The 20,715-nt window shown below is 39.4% G+C and overlaps 2 protein-coding genes across 2 annotated transcripts; both read left to right on the forward strand.

Moving 5' to 3' along the window:
- Positions 1–649: 649 nt before the first annotated feature.
- Positions 650–1,639, forward strand: LOC309326951 (olfactory receptor 14A16-like; the record flags this gene model as incomplete). The annotated part of the gene is made up of 1 exon (XM_081835979.1): positions 650–1,639. The coding sequence occupies one exon, from the start codon at positions 650–652 to the stop codon at positions 1,637–1,639; it is 990 nt and encodes a 329-aa protein (XP_081692105.1).
- Positions 1,640–12,103: 10,464 nt separating this feature from the next.
- Positions 12,104–13,072, forward strand: LOC309326952 (olfactory receptor 14A16-like; the record flags this gene model as incomplete). The annotated part of the gene is made up of 1 exon (XM_081835980.1): positions 12,104–13,072. One exon carries the CDS (start codon positions 12,104–12,106, stop codon positions 13,070–13,072), a length of 969 nt encoding a protein of 322 aa, XP_081692106.1.
- Between the last annotated feature and the right edge of the window lie 7,643 nt (positions 13,073–20,715).

The following is a 20,715-nucleotide window of genomic DNA, read 5'->3' on the forward strand; positions in this document are numbered from 1 at the left end:
GCAATCTCCTTTTGCAGTTTCTTTTTTCAAGTGCAACCATATTAAGGTCAAAAAACACTCTCTCCGAGTCCGGTCCCATGAACTTCTGAGGGTGCTGGAACTACCAAGAGGAGCCCCCTTGCCAATCTTATCACAAAGCAGAGTCTGTACGGAAGGAGGCAATATCAGATATTAGGAAACCAACTCGCTTAGCATTCTAAATAATATGAGTAGTTTAATTGTGCCCAGAAATTAATTTGTAAACCACTGCAGGTGACTTGTGAGTTCAAAATTGAACCCTGCTCAGTACTAACACTACTGCATTTTGACCATCTGAAATTTCAGAGATATCTACCTATTTTTTTCTGAAGGATAGAGCAATTGTGCAGATTTCCTCCTGTACGCCAAAGATTATCATCTACTCACAATGCATTTATGACATCCACTTTGTTGTACTATGAGGAAAATATTGAAGGGACAATAGGAATATCACAGTCCTCCATACACGAAGCACACATTTCATGGTGTATGCAGCACTGCCCATAATATTAATAAATATGAATTTAAAATACCTGCATATAAGCATTAAATGAAATGGAGAATCAGTTCTGATATTTTGTGGGATTTTCTATCCCTCACAGATAGCAGGCAATCTTGTGTGACATACAAAATGGACAATCTGACATCCACATCTGGATTTCTACTTCTAGAATTTTCTCAGAACCGAGAACTACAGATACTACACTTCTTTGTGTTCCTAGGACTATACTTGTTAACGGTAATCGGGAATCTTTTGATCATCCTTGTAATAGCTCTTGACCATCACCTGCATACACCAATGTACTTCTTCCTCATGAACCTGGCCATTTCTGATATTGGCTCAGTTTCTGCCATTCAGCCCAAATCCATGGTTAATTCAATCATGAACAACAGGCAAATTTCTTATGGTGAATGTGTCACTCAAGTTTTTTCCCTTTTCCTCTTTGGGTGCTCTGATTTTACCCTGTTAACCATAATGGCACATGACAGGTATGTTGCCATCTGTAATCCACTGCAATATGAAGTTGTTATGAACAAAGGAGCCTGCTTTCAGATGGTTACCATTGCATGGATCACCAGTATTCTCTATGCTGTCTTACACACTTCAGGCACATTTTCCATTACGTTCTGTTCCAATCATGTTGATCAATTCTTCTGTGAAGTCCCAAAACTACTAAAATTGTCTTGCTCTGACTTACACCTAGTTGAAGTTGGACTTCTTGTGTTTAGCTGCATTTCTGTTTTTGGATGCTTTGTCTTCATTATTGTAACTTATGTGTATATCATGACTGCAGTCCTCAAAATGCCTTCTGAACAGGGACGGCATAAGGCCCTCTCCACTTGCCTACCCCACCTCCTGGTTGTCTCTCTGCTTATGTCCACTGGACTCTTTGCCTACATCAGACCACCTAGCAACAGCTCATCTGGCCTGGATCTAGTCTTTGCTGTGATATATACAATACTTCCACCTATGCTGAACCCATTCATCTATAGCATGAGAAACAAAGAGATCCAGACTGCATTGTGGAAACAATTGAATCTTAAGCAATTTCCTGACACTATTCCCAGGTTTATTCTGAAATGTTTGGGATTTCCTTTTATAGCCCTTCCTAGGAGTTGAGATCTACTGGGGTTGCCCTTCTTAGGGAGCAATCCAATATTCAAGAAGCAGGCATGAAAAGTATGCAGCAGAATCATCTGGTAGACATATTTATTGTTGCTCTGTACCCCATAGATATTATTTTGTTGAGTTTTGAAAAATTAAACTGTTATTGCAGTTCATAGTAGTGTCACCCAGATACACTGTGAACAGGGTAATTTTGCTATTGCAGCAATTCCTACCCTGGACCTTTCCGTATTTTGTTGGCATCCAACTACTATCAGCTAGGACCACTTATCATCCTGTTTTGAGTTGAAGGGAGATGGAGTCCAACAAAATAGTAAAAGCCATTGGTCCTCACTCACTAGACTACTGGAGTGCTACTTAAATGGCTTGGTTTTGTATTGTCATCTAAAAGCAATGCATGGTATTAAAGTAACAGCATTTATTTTTCCCGTGTTGTTTTTGTGTTGCTATTGGATAAGGGTAAACGAAATTGAAAGGTATCAACTCTTTTGCTATATGGAGAGGAGTTATAGCTCAAATCATCTGGAAGGTTGATCTTTAGTGATTCTTCCTCAATTCCAAACTCACCTCTTCTTCCTAAATGAGTTATCAGGTTGACCTTTGTGACTCTAGATTCACCCCTGACAACAGCATAATGTGATGTAGGCTACTGTGTCAATTTCACTAGGAAATTCCCATGGCAGTTTAGCCAAGCTCTTGCTCAGGGTTTTCATTGGGAGTTAGCTGAGGAAACTAAATGAAGTCCAGGATTTTCATCTCTCTGGAGGGAAAGAGATTGTCAATTTTAGGTTGATTTAGGCCTGCAGAATGTAGTAGAAGCTACCTTCCTATATTATATTAAGTTTAGAAAGTAGGAGCTACATTTTATTTTAATTTTACTACAGTTCTAAGTTCTGTATATTTTACATATACAGGAATGGTATCTTCAGGCAACATTAATGTAAACATGCAAAATGATGTTCTCAATTATATATGCAATATCAATTGCAACAAGTTCGCAATGTGCTCCGTTTTGTGAGTCCAAATATAGACTAGGGTGAAGGATTGACTGAGCCCTTAAAAGTCCCAGGTGCAGAGATTCCAAAGGAAGATTCACAAAACACCTGAGTGATCAGTTCCGGTGTTTTATCATAAAGTTATATCAAGAGACTTACATACAGCAATGCAATGTAGAATTCCTTGCCGCTACACTTCAGATCGGACACTTAAGCAGCAAGCACCATGGCTTTGTCTGTGAAGGGCCAAGTGGATATGGGCTGCTCTTTTGCCAAGAACAAAATGGGTTCCATCTTAATAGATCTCTGAAGTAGCAACATACCAACAGTGTAGAAGAAAGGTTGAATTTATTGAGCAGAATAGGCCTTTATACACACATTTTAAAAGTGCAAAAACTCACCCAGGATCAAATAAAGAGGCAGACAATAAATTCTTAACACAGAAGACTAAACAGCCAACAACACACACACACACAAACCATCCCAAACAAAACATTAACCCAACAGCCAACATCCAATAGCAGACAACCAACTGAACCCCTCCAGCCAGCTGCAGGGAGTCCCAGGGGTATCAGGGGCTATGCAGGACCAGCAATAGCATTGGCTTGCATCAAGTCTCCCTCTTGTCTGGCTCAAACCCTGCAGTTTTTATCAGCTCCAGGCGGTGGCGTAGCTAGCCGCTCATGTGCTGGGGGCGGCACGCACATCCTGCAACCAGGAGTGGGACAAGCCACCCATGGGGGTGGGGTGCACTGCATGAAGCCTCTCCACCATCACCCCCTCAGCCATAGGGTGGCTGAGGGAGAGGTGGAGGGCAGACGCAAGTCCCATGCTTCCATTTTAGGCAGCGCAGAGCCTGCAGGCACCCAAGCCACCACGTCTGTCACTGGTGTGGCACCTAGTGCCAGCCACATTTCGTTACATTTGTTTACTGATCTAAAAAATTTCATGTTCCCATTTTTTTAAAAAACACACTCATATTTGTGTCATTTTGTCATCCCCCTCCCCTCAGTGATGACACCCGGGGCAGTCTGCATCCTCCCTTCCTCCACCACTGGTTTCAGGCAGATGAGGCTTAATGACTCAACTGCCGCCACCTGGATTGGTTGATACTATTTTCACCTGGCCTGTGAGTTCATGATCCAGGCTAGTAAACCAGCTAAACGTCAACTGGGCCACCCCCCAGGAACAGGAGTGCTCCTGAAAGCATGTAAGTTGGTACTGAATCAAGGATTACTAGCACAAGGCCACCTATGCCTCCTCGATTGCGATTCTTCTGAATATCCACTACAAATACTTATCCAAAAATCAAGCAATGCAAGCTTGCAAAAAGAGTCCAATTAAACACCCTTTGCTTAAAGGTCTGTTCCCCACTGCCATTCATCTCTTATATAAGGGAGTCAGTGCCAGGCAATCAGCGTGAGAAGTCTCAACTCTCCCAACCAAAATTAAGACTTCAAAACAACCATATAAGAATATATGATCTCATTCTACAACTTGCATCAGTTAGTCGCAGGGTTATCTCGACTACCAAGATGTTGTTTACAGGCATTCCAGGACAACACATCATTTGGTTCTACAGTCAATGGGCCTCTGAGAAATCCTTAGTTTTGTTAGGATAACTTAACTTTAATATGTCCTTCTTAATACAGAAAAGCTCCATGCTGATATAGCACCTGTTCCCATGCTTGAACTCCAAGTCTAAACCTGGACATCAGTAAGGAAATTAAAAATGATTGACATTTATTTGGCTCAACAAGCTTTTCAGATCAGCTGTGCAAGGCTCCTGAGAACATGTCTCCAAGAAAGCAAAGCAAACAAAAATATAAATTCCATCCCACAACAGAAAAAAACACAGAAAATTGGCAGACACACAGAATACCAAGTTTCAAAGGAGCAATGAAAGTGCTTCAGTGAACAGACAAATGCAAATATTTATTTTATGCAAAAGCAGTTGGGAGAGAAAATTAATCTTCTGTTCATGATACTTTGAGGAATAGTAAGTAAAAGCTTTCTCATCCCCCTTTCTTCTCATCATTCTTATTCCTATTATCTCATTTGTTTGCCCACTCATCCATCTTTATTTCAAAAAACCAATTTTCCCTCCTAGCATTCTCTCATACCCATATCTAAATATGGTAGTGGCTTATATTTGTGGTTAATGCACAATCAAACATATAGTAGTATCTAAGAGACACAATAAGCAGATTTTATTTTCACATTTTCAAGCAAAATCATCATTTTTGTAGCACCTGAAAGACTAACACATTTATTACAGCATATTCTTTTTTGGGGGGAAGGATTGCAAACAGTGAGGTCAGTGGAATATGAAATGCAGTAAGTACAAATAATGAAATTTATATTATCATGGTGGCAATTCACAGAACAGTTGCTGATAAACAAACCTCCTGAATTGTTAAGCAGTTTAAGGCATGCAGGATGTTCAAAGTCCACTGTTCTAATTCAGTCAACAAACCTCTTGCTGGATTGTAGCCCAGTGTTCTCCTGTTATATTCAGCTTTTGAAGCCCATTTATTCTTCAGTGCAGAGACTGGCCAGTTCATCCAATGTAGAATTCAGAAGGGCGTGACCGGCATCTGATGACATATATCACATTGGAAGCAGGGTGAATGAAGCCCTGTTATTCTGGATAATACCATGGCAAACCTTTACACAATGTATACTTCAACCATCCAGTATGTTTGTGTGTGAAGAAATGATGCTTTCAAAGAGCAGGTAATGAAGAGTAGCATTTAAAGAAGAAAAATAGTAATGCTGTATAACTAGGGCAGTGAATTATGCTTACGTTATAAATGCAACATGGCAGCTGAGGGATTTTTATTTTTATTTTAGTCAAAATACGCTTGAAATTCTGTGTTATTGCTTCCAATTGTGACATTCTCTTTGAAAATAGGCTGGCAACACCTAGAGAGCAGGATGTTGGGAAATGCTGGTTCACAGCTTTGGCATCTGTTGAAAAAATAGGACCAAGGAGCAAGTCCTGCACATTTTGGATCACATTCCTGATTCTCCTGATAAATCTTTTCCAGTATGGTCCAAATGTTTTGTGTTACACTGGAAGGAAAGAAGTCTATTTTGGGGGTAGGGAGCAGAGGGAGTGGAAGTCAAGAGTGAGGAGAGTATCATGTCAAGAATGTTTTTCTGAGTGATGGCAAGGAGGGCAATTTTCCATTGACAAACACTGGCAGGATTTTCTGCAAGCATTCCCGGACCAACCATTTTTTCACCAGAGATGCAGATAAAAGAATGTCACTTTTCCAGAGATTGAAGATAGTTGGGGAAGGGTAGGGAAAGAAAACAGCACTACATGTGGATGATAACTATTATATCCTATAATACTAGTGTTGCAAGAGTAGACACAGGAACAGAGTGGACTTCTGCAGTGCCCACACAGTCTGGTCACTTTGTCTACAGTATATCCCTGTGAAGTGGACTGCTCTGGCTGATGACTGATGATAACAGCTTTAGTTTGGGACACTGTCTGCAACAAGTACAGACCTATTCTTAAAGACCTGTGAGAGGGAAGTGTAATTCAAGTGGTTTCAGCTGGGAACTATCAGGGCAAGAAGTGGTGTCTTGTCATTTTCTCTTCTAGGCCTCTCAAGAGGTAGATTATTCCTGGATACATGTCCGGCCTTCATTATCATTTTTTTCCCACTTCAATTGATGGACGTTTAACCAGCTCAGGCTGATGGTGGGTTGTTAGTGTTGTTCTAGATCAACTGTGATGATGCTAGCATATCCCATGACATCTCTTGTAATAGATGTCCTCCTGAAAATTTTAAATACCGTAATTGCGTAGAATGTCCTCCTGTACATCCCATTTCTTGTACAATGAGGAAAATATTGATGATGTGAAACGATATCACAGTCATTCTCTCTTCAAGGAACACACATTTGCCAATGGATTATAGCATTTCCCATCACATTAATCAGCATGATTTTAATGGCTCTGCAGACAAGTATTAAAATAAATGGAGAATTAGCTGGATAGCTCAGTTGGTTGGAACATATGTGCTGATAACACCAATGTTGCAGGTTCGAAGTCTGTATGGGACAGATGTATATTCCTGCATTGCAGGGGTGGGCCTAGGTGATCCTTAGGCTTCCTTCCAATTCTACAATTCTATGATTGTATTATTCTAATAGATTTTATTTGCTATACATACAAGTATAAAAATAAATGGAGAATCACTTTTAGTATTCTTATGGGTTTATTCTCTCTCTCTCTCTCTCTTTTTCTTACAGGTAACACACCGTTGTTTTCACATACAGAATGTCTAATCTGACCTCCACTTCTGGATTTCTGCTTCTGGAATTTTCTCAGGTCCGAGAACTGCAGGTCTTACAGTTCTTTCTGTTCCTAGCATTATACTTAATAATCATAATGGGGAATCTTTTGATCATTGTTGTGATAGCTCTTGACCATCGTCTACATATACCAATGTACTTCTTCCTAATGAACTTGGCCATTTCTGATATTGGCACAGTTTCTGTCACTCTACCCAAATCAATGTTTAACTTACTCATAAACAGCAGTCACATTTCCTATTTTGAATGTGTCTCTCAAATTTTCTTCTTTTTAGTCTTTGAATGCTTAGATTTTGCTATTTTAATAATAATGGCACATGACCGGTATGTTGCTATCTGCAATCCACTGCAATATGAACAAATCATGAATGAAGGAGCCTGCGTTCAGATGACAACCATTGCGTGGATTGTCAGTATTCTCTATTCTGCGTTACACACTGCTGGCACATTTTCAATGAACTTCTGCTCCAATCGTGTTGATCAATTCTTCTGTGAAATCCCCAAATTAATGAAATTGTCTTGCTCTGACTTATACCTAGTTGAAGTTGGAATTCTTGTATTTAGTTATATCATAGCATTGGTATTCTTCATTTTCATTATTAAAACGTACGTGTGGATCTTCACTACAGTCCTCAAAATCCCTTCCAAACAGGGACAGCATAAGGCCCTCTCCACTTGCCTGCCCCACCTCCTTGTTGTCTCTCTGTATGTGTTCTCTGCAACCTTTGTTTATGCAACACCACATAGTAATATCTCACCTGACCTGGATCTAGTCTTTGCTGTGATATATACTATACTTCCTTCTTTACTAAATCCCTTCATCTATAGCTTGAGAAACAAAGAGATCCAGACTGCATTGCAGAAGCTATTGAATCTTAAACACTTGTATGGCACTGTTCCCAAATTTGTTCTGAAAAGTTGAAATGCTGTAGAGCCCTATCTGGGAGGTGAGATCTCACATGGTGATGATTATTAGTGTCCCATCGCTAGATGATGTACACAGTGTGGGGACATGTGGGTGGCCCTGCTCCATGGTGGCTCCGAAGCTTTGGAATTCCATTTCCCTTGAGATTACTCAGGCATTCATGATGTTTCCTTTCTAATCTTAGCTTAACACAAGGGTTTTTTTGGGGAGGGGATTGCTATTGAATTGATGCTGAGTTGCTTGTTTATGTGTTCTTGATTTTAACTTGTGCTGATTGTATTCTGTTGTAGGTTCCTGGTTTTAAACTCTGAAATTACTGGATTGGATTGGGATATTTATATTTTAAATACATAAGGCGTAATGTCCTTATGTTCTTAGAATACACCCTTACCAGATTGTTAACCTTACTTGTTTAAAAAGAAGCTGTAGATACACACAGTGGGAACATATGTTGTTCTCTACCCATATTATTTTGGCAATGCTGCTTCTGTCCAGGTCTCCCAACAGTTCCAGCCAGCATGGCTCATGGCTACATTGTTCTATACTCACTTGAAAGTGAGTATATATTTCCCTGAGCACTTGTTGAGCACTTCTACATTGTTTATACTCACTTGAAAGTGAGTATAAATTTCCCTGAGCACTTGCTGAATTTGGAAATTTATATCATGAAAAATGAAAGTTGCTTTGTGGAAACTAGGGGTTTTTCTTGGTTGTTATTATTTAGAATTAAACTCTTTAAATTTTGACGATATACACACTGTAAACATGAAGACGGGACTTAACATATTTTCATGTGTTGAGACTATGTGGCTCAAGAGATAAAGATTTAATTTACCACAAATGTTAGTGAAACAAGGCACAATTCATGTGATATGTTTATTCTAAATACAAAGTACCAAGGAACTGAACATTATATTTATTCATTCATTCCATTACCCCTAGCCAAGATACCTTTTGAACTAATGAAATACCTGTACATCTTTTTCCCCAGACAGAAATAAATAAATGCACAGGCTGGTTATTAGAAATAAGAAGCTTTCCAGCTATCCAAGTTCAATTGTTTGTTTGTGAGTGTTTGTGTATAGATGGGCAGATTGATACAGACTAATATTGTTAAAGGATTACAGGATTTGCTTTGAATATGTGCTTCCCCCTTAAGCCCATTATATTGTATCTCTATGATTGGACTCTGTGGGAGAAGGCACTGCAGTGTCTTTAAGCACCCTTTTTACATGTCTCAAGAGTCCATTGTGTTGCCATAAAGGGTTTTGAAGCAAAAAATTCTTACAGGTGTAAATGACATAAAGCAAACATAAAACAGCAGTAAATTCATTCACCCATTCATTTTACATGAATGATAAAATTTATGTAACTGTCATAAATAAAATAAAATAAAATAAAGTAGAGCACTGACATCCTGAGGTTCTGTCACCACCAAACTGTCATGTGACAAGGGTCTTTGAGAGCAAAAGCAGTAAAAGGAAGCAGTAAAGAAAAACTGCAAAATCACTCTAGCATGCTGAATATCTGTGACTTATCCAGAGTATGACCCATTCTGTCTATAAATGTTTTGTATCTGTTTGCAGGCAGACTCAGTGGAGCCATGAGACTCTGAGTCTCTCTGTGTGTGGAGCCTGACTCAGGAATGGTGCCTGTGCTCAGTGAAGCCTGTACTCTGTTTTATGCTCTGAATGTGGTTTAATTTTCTGTTACACTATGCTGTTATTTGCAAACAAGTTTATTTTAAGTCAGCAAAGCTTTTATTCTTTTACTGAAGAAGACTCTGCATTATTAATTTAAGCTGTGCATCACAAACCCCTTTGCTGAGGCTTGGCCTTTGTACTGGTTCAGCTCCACAATAGTTCTGTCAAACGGGTTATCATTTGGGAACTAAAATTTACAAAGTGTGTTCTCCTTCATAGAGAGCATGTGTTGTGGTGGGGTCTGACAGGCCACCCCTCTGTCGCTGGGCGGATTAGTATGGATGACCATCCACAGTGATTGGGCAGTTGGGTTACTGGGCAAATTTTGGTGTTGCCATTTAGGGGGATGGACCAAAGATTATAAAATCAAGTCACTGACTGGGCTTTTTCACTGCGTGCATCAGATCACCCGCCCACTCTCCCTAATTTAGGGCTATTGCGTTGACCTAGCTATGCCTGTCATGGGGTTGTCTGCTTTTGGGGCAAGAGCCTGGTAGGAATTTTGTCCATTTGGCTGATTGGCTGGTGCCATTTGGTTTTTGCCTACTGCATAGCAAATTGTCACAACTTGTAAGGTTGTGGTTAGGCATTGGTTAAAAAATTGGTTGGTGGAGGGGTAAGGATTAGTGGTGCCTGCCCCTCCAATGCTGCTGCTGCAAGGGAATTCCATTAAAGGAATCCAGGGGCTTGCCATTCTTTCGTCTGTACCCCTGAATGGGACTTGAGCCTTGCAGGGGAGAGGTGAGGGTCTGGTGCCCGGCTCCATGGTCCCCCCAATATTGTTTTCCCTTACTGGCGTTTGCTGGAATCCGGAAGTCAGTTCTGTCCTCGGGCAGGGGACAGATAGTCGGAACCAATGCCTAAGCAACCACTCATATTTATGTATTTTAATAAAGTTGTGGCCATAATTATGCCAAAAACCTTAAACAAAAACTATGTGTGAATTGTCAATTATTTAGGGGTGCCTTGGGGGACCTCGACACACAACCCTTTGTAACATAGAAACATCAACAACAACCACCAATGGCATCTGCAAAATACTTTGTTGAGCCAGCCTCTCAACAATGTTCTATTTTCTCTGGAGGTTACAGCTGTAAAAGGCAATATAGAACAACTCTTTGCAGGTACAGTATAGTACTTGCACGTTAAGCCAAAACCGGAACATCAAGGGAACAAAATATAATTAATTATAGACATTAACATTCCTATTGCCTTATTGGTGCCAATCATCTATTTAGGTTAGTGTGAAAACAAACAGAAGGCGAAGGAAAAAAATTCATTTTTCCGATGAGGTGCACTGGGCTCTTGGGAGAATGTCTCCAAGATGTCAAAGAAAATAGAACTACAAATTCCTTCCCATAGCTAATAGACCTCAGTGTTGGTAGAAACACACAGAGGGCTAGGTTTCAAAGAAAAATTAAGAAAGATCAAAGAACTGGGTGAACTACGTGCCTTGTCTGCCCATTGCAGACATTGCTGAGACAAGATAAAGTTCAACATACACATACATGCAACATAATACTTCAGAGTCTTCCTCCTAAACAACTGGATTCTTTCTTTTGAAAACTGGTGCATTTGAACTGATAAGAGATTTCCACCTGAAACCAGTGGTGCTTATTTCAATAATGTAAGTGAGTACATCCATTTACACCATTTAATAGTAAAATTCAATGCTCAAAGTATGTCTCATAAAATTTAGTGGGACTTAATCCCAGCTAAGTGTTCACAGGATTGCAGCCTACATTACTAAAATATACATGTTTTGTTATTAAAATAGCAATTGTAAGAATTCAATCCAAAAGTGATAACACTATACCTCTTGATGAATTGCAATTTAGTAGTTTCATGGTGCAATCTCCTTTTGCAGTTTCTTTTTTCAAGTGCAACCATATTAAGCTCAAAAAAATACTCTCTCCAAGTTCGGTTGAATGAATTTCTGTGGGTGCTGGAACTACTAAGAGGGAATCTTTTCCAATATTAACACAAGACAGAGTCTGTTGGAAAGGAGGCAATCTCAGATAATAGGAGACCAATTCACTTAGCATTCTAATATGTAATATGAGTAGTATAATTGTGACCAGAAACTAATTTGTAAACCACTGCAGGTGACTTGTGAGTTCAAAATTGAACCCTGTTCAGTAGTAACACTACTGCATTTTGAACCAGCTGAAATTTCTGAGATATCTACCTATTTTTCTGAAGGATAGAGTAATTATGCAGATTTCCTCCCGTACCCCCAAAGATTCTCATTTACTCAAGATGCATTTATGACATCCACTTTGTTGTACTATGAGGAAAATATTGAAGGGGCAATAGGGAATATCACAGTCCTCCCTACACAAAGCACACATTTCATGGTGGATTGCAGCACTCCCCATAACGTTAATAAATATTAATTTAAAATATCTGCATAAAAGCATTAAATGAAATAGAGAATCAGTTCTGATATTTTGTGGGATTTTCTATCTCTCACAGATAGCTGGCAATCTTGTGTGACATAAAAATGGACAATCTGACATCCACATCTGAATTTCTACTTTTAGAATTTTCTTGGAACCGAGAACTACAGATACTACACTTCTTTGTGTTCCTGGGACTATACTTGTTAACGGTAATTGGGAATCTTTTGATCATCTTTTTAATAACCCTTGACCATCACCTGCATACACCAATGTACCTTTTCCTCATGAACTTGGCCGTTTCTGATATTGGCTCAGTTTCTGTCATTCAACCCAAATCCATGGTTAATTCAATCATGAATAACAGGCACATTTCGTATGCTGCTTGTATCACTCAAGTTTTCTTCTTTTTCCTCTTTGGATGCTCTGATTTTACCCTGTTAACCATAATGGCACATGACAGGTATGTTGCCATCTGTAATCCACTGCAATATGAAGTAGTTATGAACAAAGAGGCCTGCATTCAGATGATAACCATTGCATGGATCACCAGTATTCTCTATGCTGTCTTACACACTGCAGGCACATTTTCCATTACCTTCTGTTCCAATCGTGTTGATCAATTCTTCTGTGAAGTCCCAAAACTACTAAAATTATCTTGCTCTGACTTATACCTAGTTGAAGTTGGACTTCTTGTGTTTAGCTGTATTTCTGTTTTTGGATGCTTTGTCTTCATCATTGTAACTTATGCATGGATCTTGAGTACAGTCCTCAAAATGCCTTCAGAACAGGGACGGCATAAGGCCCTTTCCACCTGCCTGCCCCACCTCATGGTTGTCTCTGTCTTCATTTTCACTGCAGTCTTTGCCTACATCAGACCACCTAGTAATAGCTCATCTGGCCTGGATCTGGTCTTTGCTGTGATATATACTATTCTTCCCCCTATGCTCAACCCATTCATCTATAGCATAAGAAACAAAGAGATCCAGACTGCATTGTGGAAACAATTGAATCTTAAGCAATTTCCTTTCACTGTTCCCAGATATATCCAGAAATGCTTGGGATTCCCTTGAACAGTCCTGCCCAGGCAATGAAAGTGTTGAGATCTGCGAAAGAATTCCCATCAGTGGAGACAGATAAAATGTGGGGCCACAGAGGTGGTCTTCCATGTCTGCTAGTAGTTATCATGGTTGCTACACATTATCTCTTTTAATTTATATTGATGTTTTTAAAATATATTCTATCTATTTGCTCTGTTTAGCTTTGCTTTTATGCTGGGGTGGTTTCTTTATTATTGATGATGTATGCTTGTTTTAAATGATGCTGATGGTGGTGTATTTTAGGCTTATTGATGTACAGCCTGAGATCTCTGCATTAAGCATAGATGTAAATATGTTGCCTCCCATGTTTAACTATGTTTGCTTGCACCATTTATCTTTTCAGGACATGTATGTGTAATCTCCCCGCATTCCATGCATGTTTTTCTGGAGCCTTTAAGAAAGAAGGATTGTAGGATTAACTTTCTGTTTATCTATTAATGTGTGATATTGATGCCTGGTATTAATGGTGTATTTTTCTCAAGAGTCTCACATGGGAACAGTTGAGCTAATGCCATTACTTTTCAAATGGCAACAGCAAGTCAATCTACCATACTAGCTATATTGTACCAATATTTCTGTGAAATCCCAAACTACTAAAATTGTGTTGCTCTGACATCTTGTGTTTAGCTGTATATCTGTGTTTGGATGCTTTGTTTTCATAATTGTAACTTACATGTGGATCTTGACTGCAGTCCTCAAAATGCCTTCTGAACAGGGACACCATAAAGCCCTCTCCACCTGCCTTCCCCACTTCCTGGTTGTCTCTCTGCTTATGTTCACTGGACTCTTTACCTACATCGGACAATCGATGAGTAACAGCTCATCTGGCCTAGATCTTTTCTTTGCTGTGATATATACTATTCTTCCCCCTATGCTCACCCCATTCATCTGTAGCATGAGAAACAAAGAGATCCAGACTCTTGGACTCTGTGGAAACAATTGAATCTTAAGCAATTTCCTGACACTATTCCCATGTTTATTCTGAAATGTTTGGGCATTCCTAGGAGTTGAGATCTGCTGGGGTTGCAGGCATGAAAAGTATGCAGAACAATTTAGAATACACATGTGTTGTTGCCCTGTACTCCATAGATATTATTTTGTTGAGTTTTGAAAAATTAAACCATTATTACAGTTCATCGTAGTGTCACCCAGATAGACTGTGAACAGGGTAATTTTGCTATTGCAACAATCCCTACCCTGGACCTTTCCATATCTTGTTGGCATCCAACTACTATCAGCCAGGACCACTTATCATCCTGTTTTGTGTTGAAGGGAAATGTTGCCCAACAAAATATCAAAGGCCATTGGTTCCCCACTCACTTAAATTGATTGGTTTTCTATTGTCATCTAAAAGCAATGCATGGTATTAAAGTAAAAGCATTTATCTCCCCCTGTGTTGTTTTCCATGTTGTTACCAGGTAAACCAAATGGTCTTTGCTGTGATGTATGCTATACTTCCCTCATCATTAAATCCCTGCATTTATAGCTTGAGAAACGAAGAGAGCCAGACTACATTGCAGAAGCTATTGAATCTTAAACACGTGTATGGCACCGTTCACAGATTTGTTCTGAAAAGCTAAAATATTGTAGAGCCCTGCCTGGGAGGTGATATCTTACACGGAGACACTTATTATTGTCCAATCACTGGGGGACATGTGGGTTGGCCTGTTCCCATGGCATGTGGTTACATTTTTCATAGTGGAACAGTTAGGGCCAGAGGCGCTAGCTTGCGAGGGATGTGGGGGGACAATGTCATGAGTGCGACATTGTGGTGTCCTGTTGTTGACCACATGAGCATTGCACCTCCCACCCTAAGCTGGGCATAAGCTTCCCAGGCTTTGTGAAGGAGATGCTAGGGGTCTGACAGGATGCTGGAATCCTCCTGCCTCCTTCCAAAAGCCAGATAAGGTTTGGGAAGATGGCAGGACGGATCTTGGACCCATCAGAGCCTCGCGCCTAACTCCCAAATCTGGGCAGAAGCTTCCTGGGCTTCAGGAAGGAGGCACCAGGGGACTAACCTAGGACTCAGCTATACAGCTCTAATAAAACGTTTTAAGTGTGTTTTAAGTGCAGTATACAATGTGACACTAGAGGTGATGGTGAGCCTTATGGAAAATTCAGTGTGTTTTTTAAAAAGCTTTTAAAACAGCATTTTCAGAATGGTTTTTATATGTGTGCAGATTCCACCCTAGTCTCCTTAGGCCAATGACTGCATGCCACTGGCCTGCTCCATGCTGGCTCCCCAGCTTTGGAATTACATTTCATTTGAGATTTCACAGGCATCCATGGTGGGGGTTTCCCCCTGACCCACCTCTGATTCATTTCAAGCTGAGCTCCTTGTTTTATTATTGTTAATGTATTCATGTTTTCACTGCTGTTGATTAAATTTTATTGTAGCTTGATGGGATAACAGGATATCAGTATTTTAAATAAATAAATAAATAAATAGTAATGCCCTTTTATATATCGGAATACTCCCACAGTTCACTGTTAACCTTGCCTGCAGAGTCACACAATAAGCGTGAGTCATCACCATCCATATCATTATGATGTATGCCATTATTATTTTTAAAGTGTGCCATAAATGTATACCATGGACAAGTGGAATTTGTCAACACTCAAGCATTACAGTCAATGGAGTGGCACCTTGAGTTTATTGAAGTGATAATAATAATAACAACAATAATTTTATTATTTGTACCCCGCCCATCTGACTAGGTTGCCTCAGCCACTCTGGGCAGCTTCCAACATATTAGTATATAAAAAACATAATAAAACATTACACAGTCTTTCAAGTGCTTGAATAATAATTTTTAAAAAAATTAGTCACCCTTTTCCATTTTGTGCTTTTTCTTTTTAAGATTTTATTTATACTTTTAATTTTACGACAAACACAAAACAAGAATTTGAATTATTCCACTTCATATTTCAACTCCCATCTCCCCTATTTGTGGTTTCTTACATTTATACTGTTTTTTACTGCAATTCTAAGTTAACCTTATTTATTGTTTATCCCAGATAGTCAATATATGTTTTCTGTCACTGTACATTTTACTTTAGTAATAATAATAATAATAATAATAACAATAATGTATTATTTGTACCCCACCCATCTGGCTGGGTTTCCCCAGCCACTCTGGGCGGCTTCCAACAAAGTTGGAACAAAGTCCTGCTAATGTCTTAATTTGTTAACAATAATTGTGTAAATAGTCAATAAATGGTTTCCATTCTGCATTAAAAAAATTATCTTGATTTTTTATTCTAAAATTCCTATAATTCCTAAAAGAAAAGCCTCTGGTTTCCTAATAAAAGTTATTTTAAACATTTTTTTTTTCCGGGTTGGCGCCATCGCCGAATGGCGGACTCCCTCCGAGGTCCGGAGGGAGCCGGCTCGGCAGGGGCTGGGTCCTACCGCACCGGCGATGCGGGGACCCTTAAAAACCACGGCCACGGAGGCCGTGGACATGGAGACTCGGCTGGCACCGCTAGCGCCCTCCCGACTCGTGAAGGAGCCTTTTTAAAGGCTACGGATCGGGTGCCGGGGAGAAGAGTGGTGCTTTGAGTCCTCTGCTATCCCTGCCGAGCGAAGCCGCATGCCATCCGGCGGAGAGCGCTGACTTCTTCCATTGAGAATTCGGACTTTCAACAACAACCCGTGAGTAATTTGGAAACCGGGTTTAAAAGGAAAAACAAGAAATTTTTTTCGGATTTGATACGAGCGGGGGGGATCCAAAAAGGAAGTCAGTCCCCCTCCCTATTGTAAACCTTCCAAAACAAGGACTGGGAAACCAAGGTCCAAAAAGAATTGTATTGCTGATAAAAATTAAGAATTCCACGATGGGAAACTACAAGAACTGTGCTGGAGGAAGAATTGAGGGAGAAGGAAAACGTAACCCTCCCCCCCGGGAACCGGGGTGATCGAGGAGAGAGCCTGGCGAAAAGCGAAGGAGACTTTGACAGCTGTCAAAGTAGCTGTCGAAGTCGGAAATTCAAAGAGGACTTTAATACGAGGACTTTGCTGGTTAAATTTTGTTATAATTTGTTACAATCCGTTAAAATTTGGATACAAAATGGCGAAAACATGGATAACAATCGGACTTTTGGACTAGAGAAAACAAAGTTACAATAATCCCCCTAGAGGAGCTTCGGGACATTACAAAGAAGGTCGTAAGTGGAAAAATACCATCAGAATTTTACAGGACTGGTTATCTTCTGGGAAAGCTGCAAAACGGAAACAATATTGTGTCTACAGGGTGTTCAGCTAAAGGAGACAATAGAATTTTCTATTGAAGAAAGGAAGGGACTGAACGCAAGTTTTTGTTCCTGAACAACAATAACCCCTGCAGACTTACTAAATTTCTGAACTAGAACGTTTTAGTAGCGGAACAAGAGGAAACTGGACTACAATTTGGAAAGAACAATAGGGGGAGCGTTATTATAGATTTGATGCTAAATGGTTTAAAAATAATTATAAAAATAATTATAAAAAGAAAAAGCCAGCAAGGAGTTGGGGGGAAAATGTGATTTATGGACTTTAAAAATTCCAGGCAGACAACATGGATTGGTGGTCAGGGGGAAACTAAACCGGGGATGGGGGGGGGGGGGAGAAATAGAATCCAAAGGCTTGTCAACTATCTTCAGAAATGGGTTTCTTTTACTTACTACATTTTTTTACTTCTTATTTTCTTATATTTCTATTGTGTGGGGTGTTTTTGATCATTAAAAAAAGGGAAATTGCGGAATGGAAAGGGGGTGGGCCCTGGGGAAAGAACTTTTGTTTTGTTAGTAAGGGCATTGATGAGGATTGTACAAATTTAAATTTAAATTCGATTAATGGTTTAAACAAACTAAGTTTTAATTAGAATTGAGAGCTTGTGGAGCCAACAATATGATAGGGGAATATGGTAGGGGTGGGGGAAAGTGGGAGTCCCGGAAAGTGGGTGTATGAAAATAAGGCTTTGAATGTATTTTAATCTTTTCTTTCTGTATTTCTGAAAATCTTAATAAATATTATTTTTTTAAAAAATAAACATTTTTTTTTCAATTCACCATATATCATTTCCCAGTAGACCTTTACCTTATTACAAGTCCACCACATATGGAAAAATGTTCCGTAACTTCTTTACCTTTACATTTCTAACAGGTATTTTATTTAGAGTTACACATTTTTGCTAATCCATTGGGTGTCAAATGCCATCTATACATCATTTTCATATACAGGTAGTTTTTCCTCAACCATAACTTGCTATAAAACTTAGATCTATATTCCACAACCACTCCCATGCCAACATTTCAATATTATGACCAATATTCATTGCCCAATGTATCATTGAGGATTTCTCTTGTTCATCCACTCTGTGCTTCATTTTAAATCAGGAGATTAGACTGAAACTGTAGATTCATGTTGTACTCCTACAAAGCAATGTAAAAAAAATGCAATGCCATGATGTAACTTTCTTTTTCAGATATAAGATAGATGGGAATGGCTTCAGATTCTTGGCACAATCAAACTCATTTGATTTTGTATCTCTAATACTGGAGACTGTGGGAGAAGGAACTGCTAAAGTGGTCAAACCAGTCTCTTTGTTAAGGTAATGACCCCAGCCAGCCTGTTAAGTATCCTTATTACATGTCTTTTGACCTAGACAAGTTTGTCTAGTCTCCAGTGGAGCTATGAAGACAAAGAGATTTGACTTCCTCTCTGTGCTGAAGCTAAAGTTATGGGTTTGGGGCTCTGTGGGAACCTAATAGAGCAGAAAGATAGATTTGCCCTCACGGTCACATAACGGCCATGGCAGGTGAAGGGAGGGCCACAGGAATGAACACAGAAGACTGGTATTGGGTTGAATTAGGCCAAAACTGATTACAGGAAAGAGTTGGTTTGGCTAAGGCACTGGGCATGTATCCAGCATCAGGCAGACTGCCTTCCACCTGATAGGAATGTGATGGGGTTGAACTTGTGTTGGACAGTGTTATGTACGGAGTTGAATAGGATCCAAAATGCAGCAGGTTGATTGGTCCTAGAACAATAGGATTCTGAATGCCGCAGTCTGATTGGTCCTAGAACAATGCAGCAGTCTGATTGGTTGGCAGGAGCCACCCAATCCAGCTCCAGATAGGAGTGAATCCACAACCTGATTGGCCTACAGGAGAATTCCAGAATTAGCCAATCACGTGCAGCCCATTGTGTAAATAATGTATATAAAGCAGATACTTTGAGGGGACTTCCATTCCCTCCTCACCACTATGAGCTAAATAAAGAGCATGAAATCCACTCTCGACTCTGAGTATATTATAGACAGTTGCCCCCAACATGGATTGGATGCCACGACCCCACACAGGCCACCATTGTGAGAGGTGTATAGGCCCTTTGGTCCCCCAGTGGACTCCTAGACAGAGTCACCCCTCCTGTAGGAGAAGGAACTGCAGTCTCTTTTTTAAGCACCCTTTTTCACATGTCTCAAGAGTTTGCTCCTCATTCCCTGCAGCTTGATGCCACATCATCCTAGGTGTAGGAATTTGTCATTGTGTAGACTTATATGGGGCTAGGAACACACAAATACATGATTAACTGAAACCTAAATTATGGCATGGGGAGGGAAGGACTCCTTAGAACCCTAAAGGAGGAGAAAGATGTGTTGGGCAGTTAATGTTATGGCCCTTCCATCCTTTGCTCAGGTCTGTGTGTCTGTCTGTCTGTGTGTGTGTGTACCATTTATTAAAAGACCAGACTCCACTGACTTAGTGACTTTCATTCTAAAAACACCAAAACTGAAGTTAAGTGCTTGTGTAACTTATTTTAAATATATATATTGTATGACTAATAATAATAATAATAATAACAACAACAACAACAACAACAACACTTTTATTGATCTCGAACATTGCACTTTGTAGCCAAGACGTTGTACATCAAACAACCTTTCTTGTCAGGAAACAAAGAAAATAAATGAAGTAAAAAGAGAGGGAAATAAGATAAAGAAAAATGATGTGTGAATGAGAAAAGGGGCAACATAACAAAACAAAACAAATAGATTGAAAGGCAAAATATCATCATTTACATTGTCATTCCAGAAATGTAAAAATAAAACCCATAGCTCAATAAATTTGTTTTCTTGATAATTATGTACAGTATTGTTTTATGTAATTATGTAAGTTTTATCGTTAAGATAAATTTGCCAGGTTTTCCTTAGCCAATGAGTTGTACCTTTTTCTTGATTTTTTTTTTTTTTGTAAACTACTTTGAGTCTTGTTTTTTAAATAAGTGTGGGGGGTATTTTTTCCATTTTTTGTGCAATATACCATTTTGCTGTTAGCAGTGTAGCAACCTGCTGTAAATCAGTATTACTGACTTCAGAATGAACTTTCAAAAAGAAGAGTTATTTTAGGGTTTCTGGGAAGATCATAGCCTGTACTTCTTTCAGTATTTCCCCCCAGACATTCTTAATGTATTTTAATAAGGGATTTTTAGTGAAGAACTTATACAGATGAAAGTGATATAAAACAAACATCAAACAGCAATACATAAATAAGGCTCTTACATGAATGATATAATTTACACAAGTGTCCTAAAATAAATAAAACAGAGCACTGTCGTACTGAACTTCTATGTTTCA

The sequence above is a fragment of the Podarcis erhardii genome, assembly GCF_964252035.2.
Source record: "Podarcis erhardii genome assembly, chromosome: 13".
Classification (NCBI taxonomy): Eukaryota; Metazoa; Chordata; class Lepidosauria; order Squamata; family Lacertidae; genus Podarcis; species Podarcis erhardii.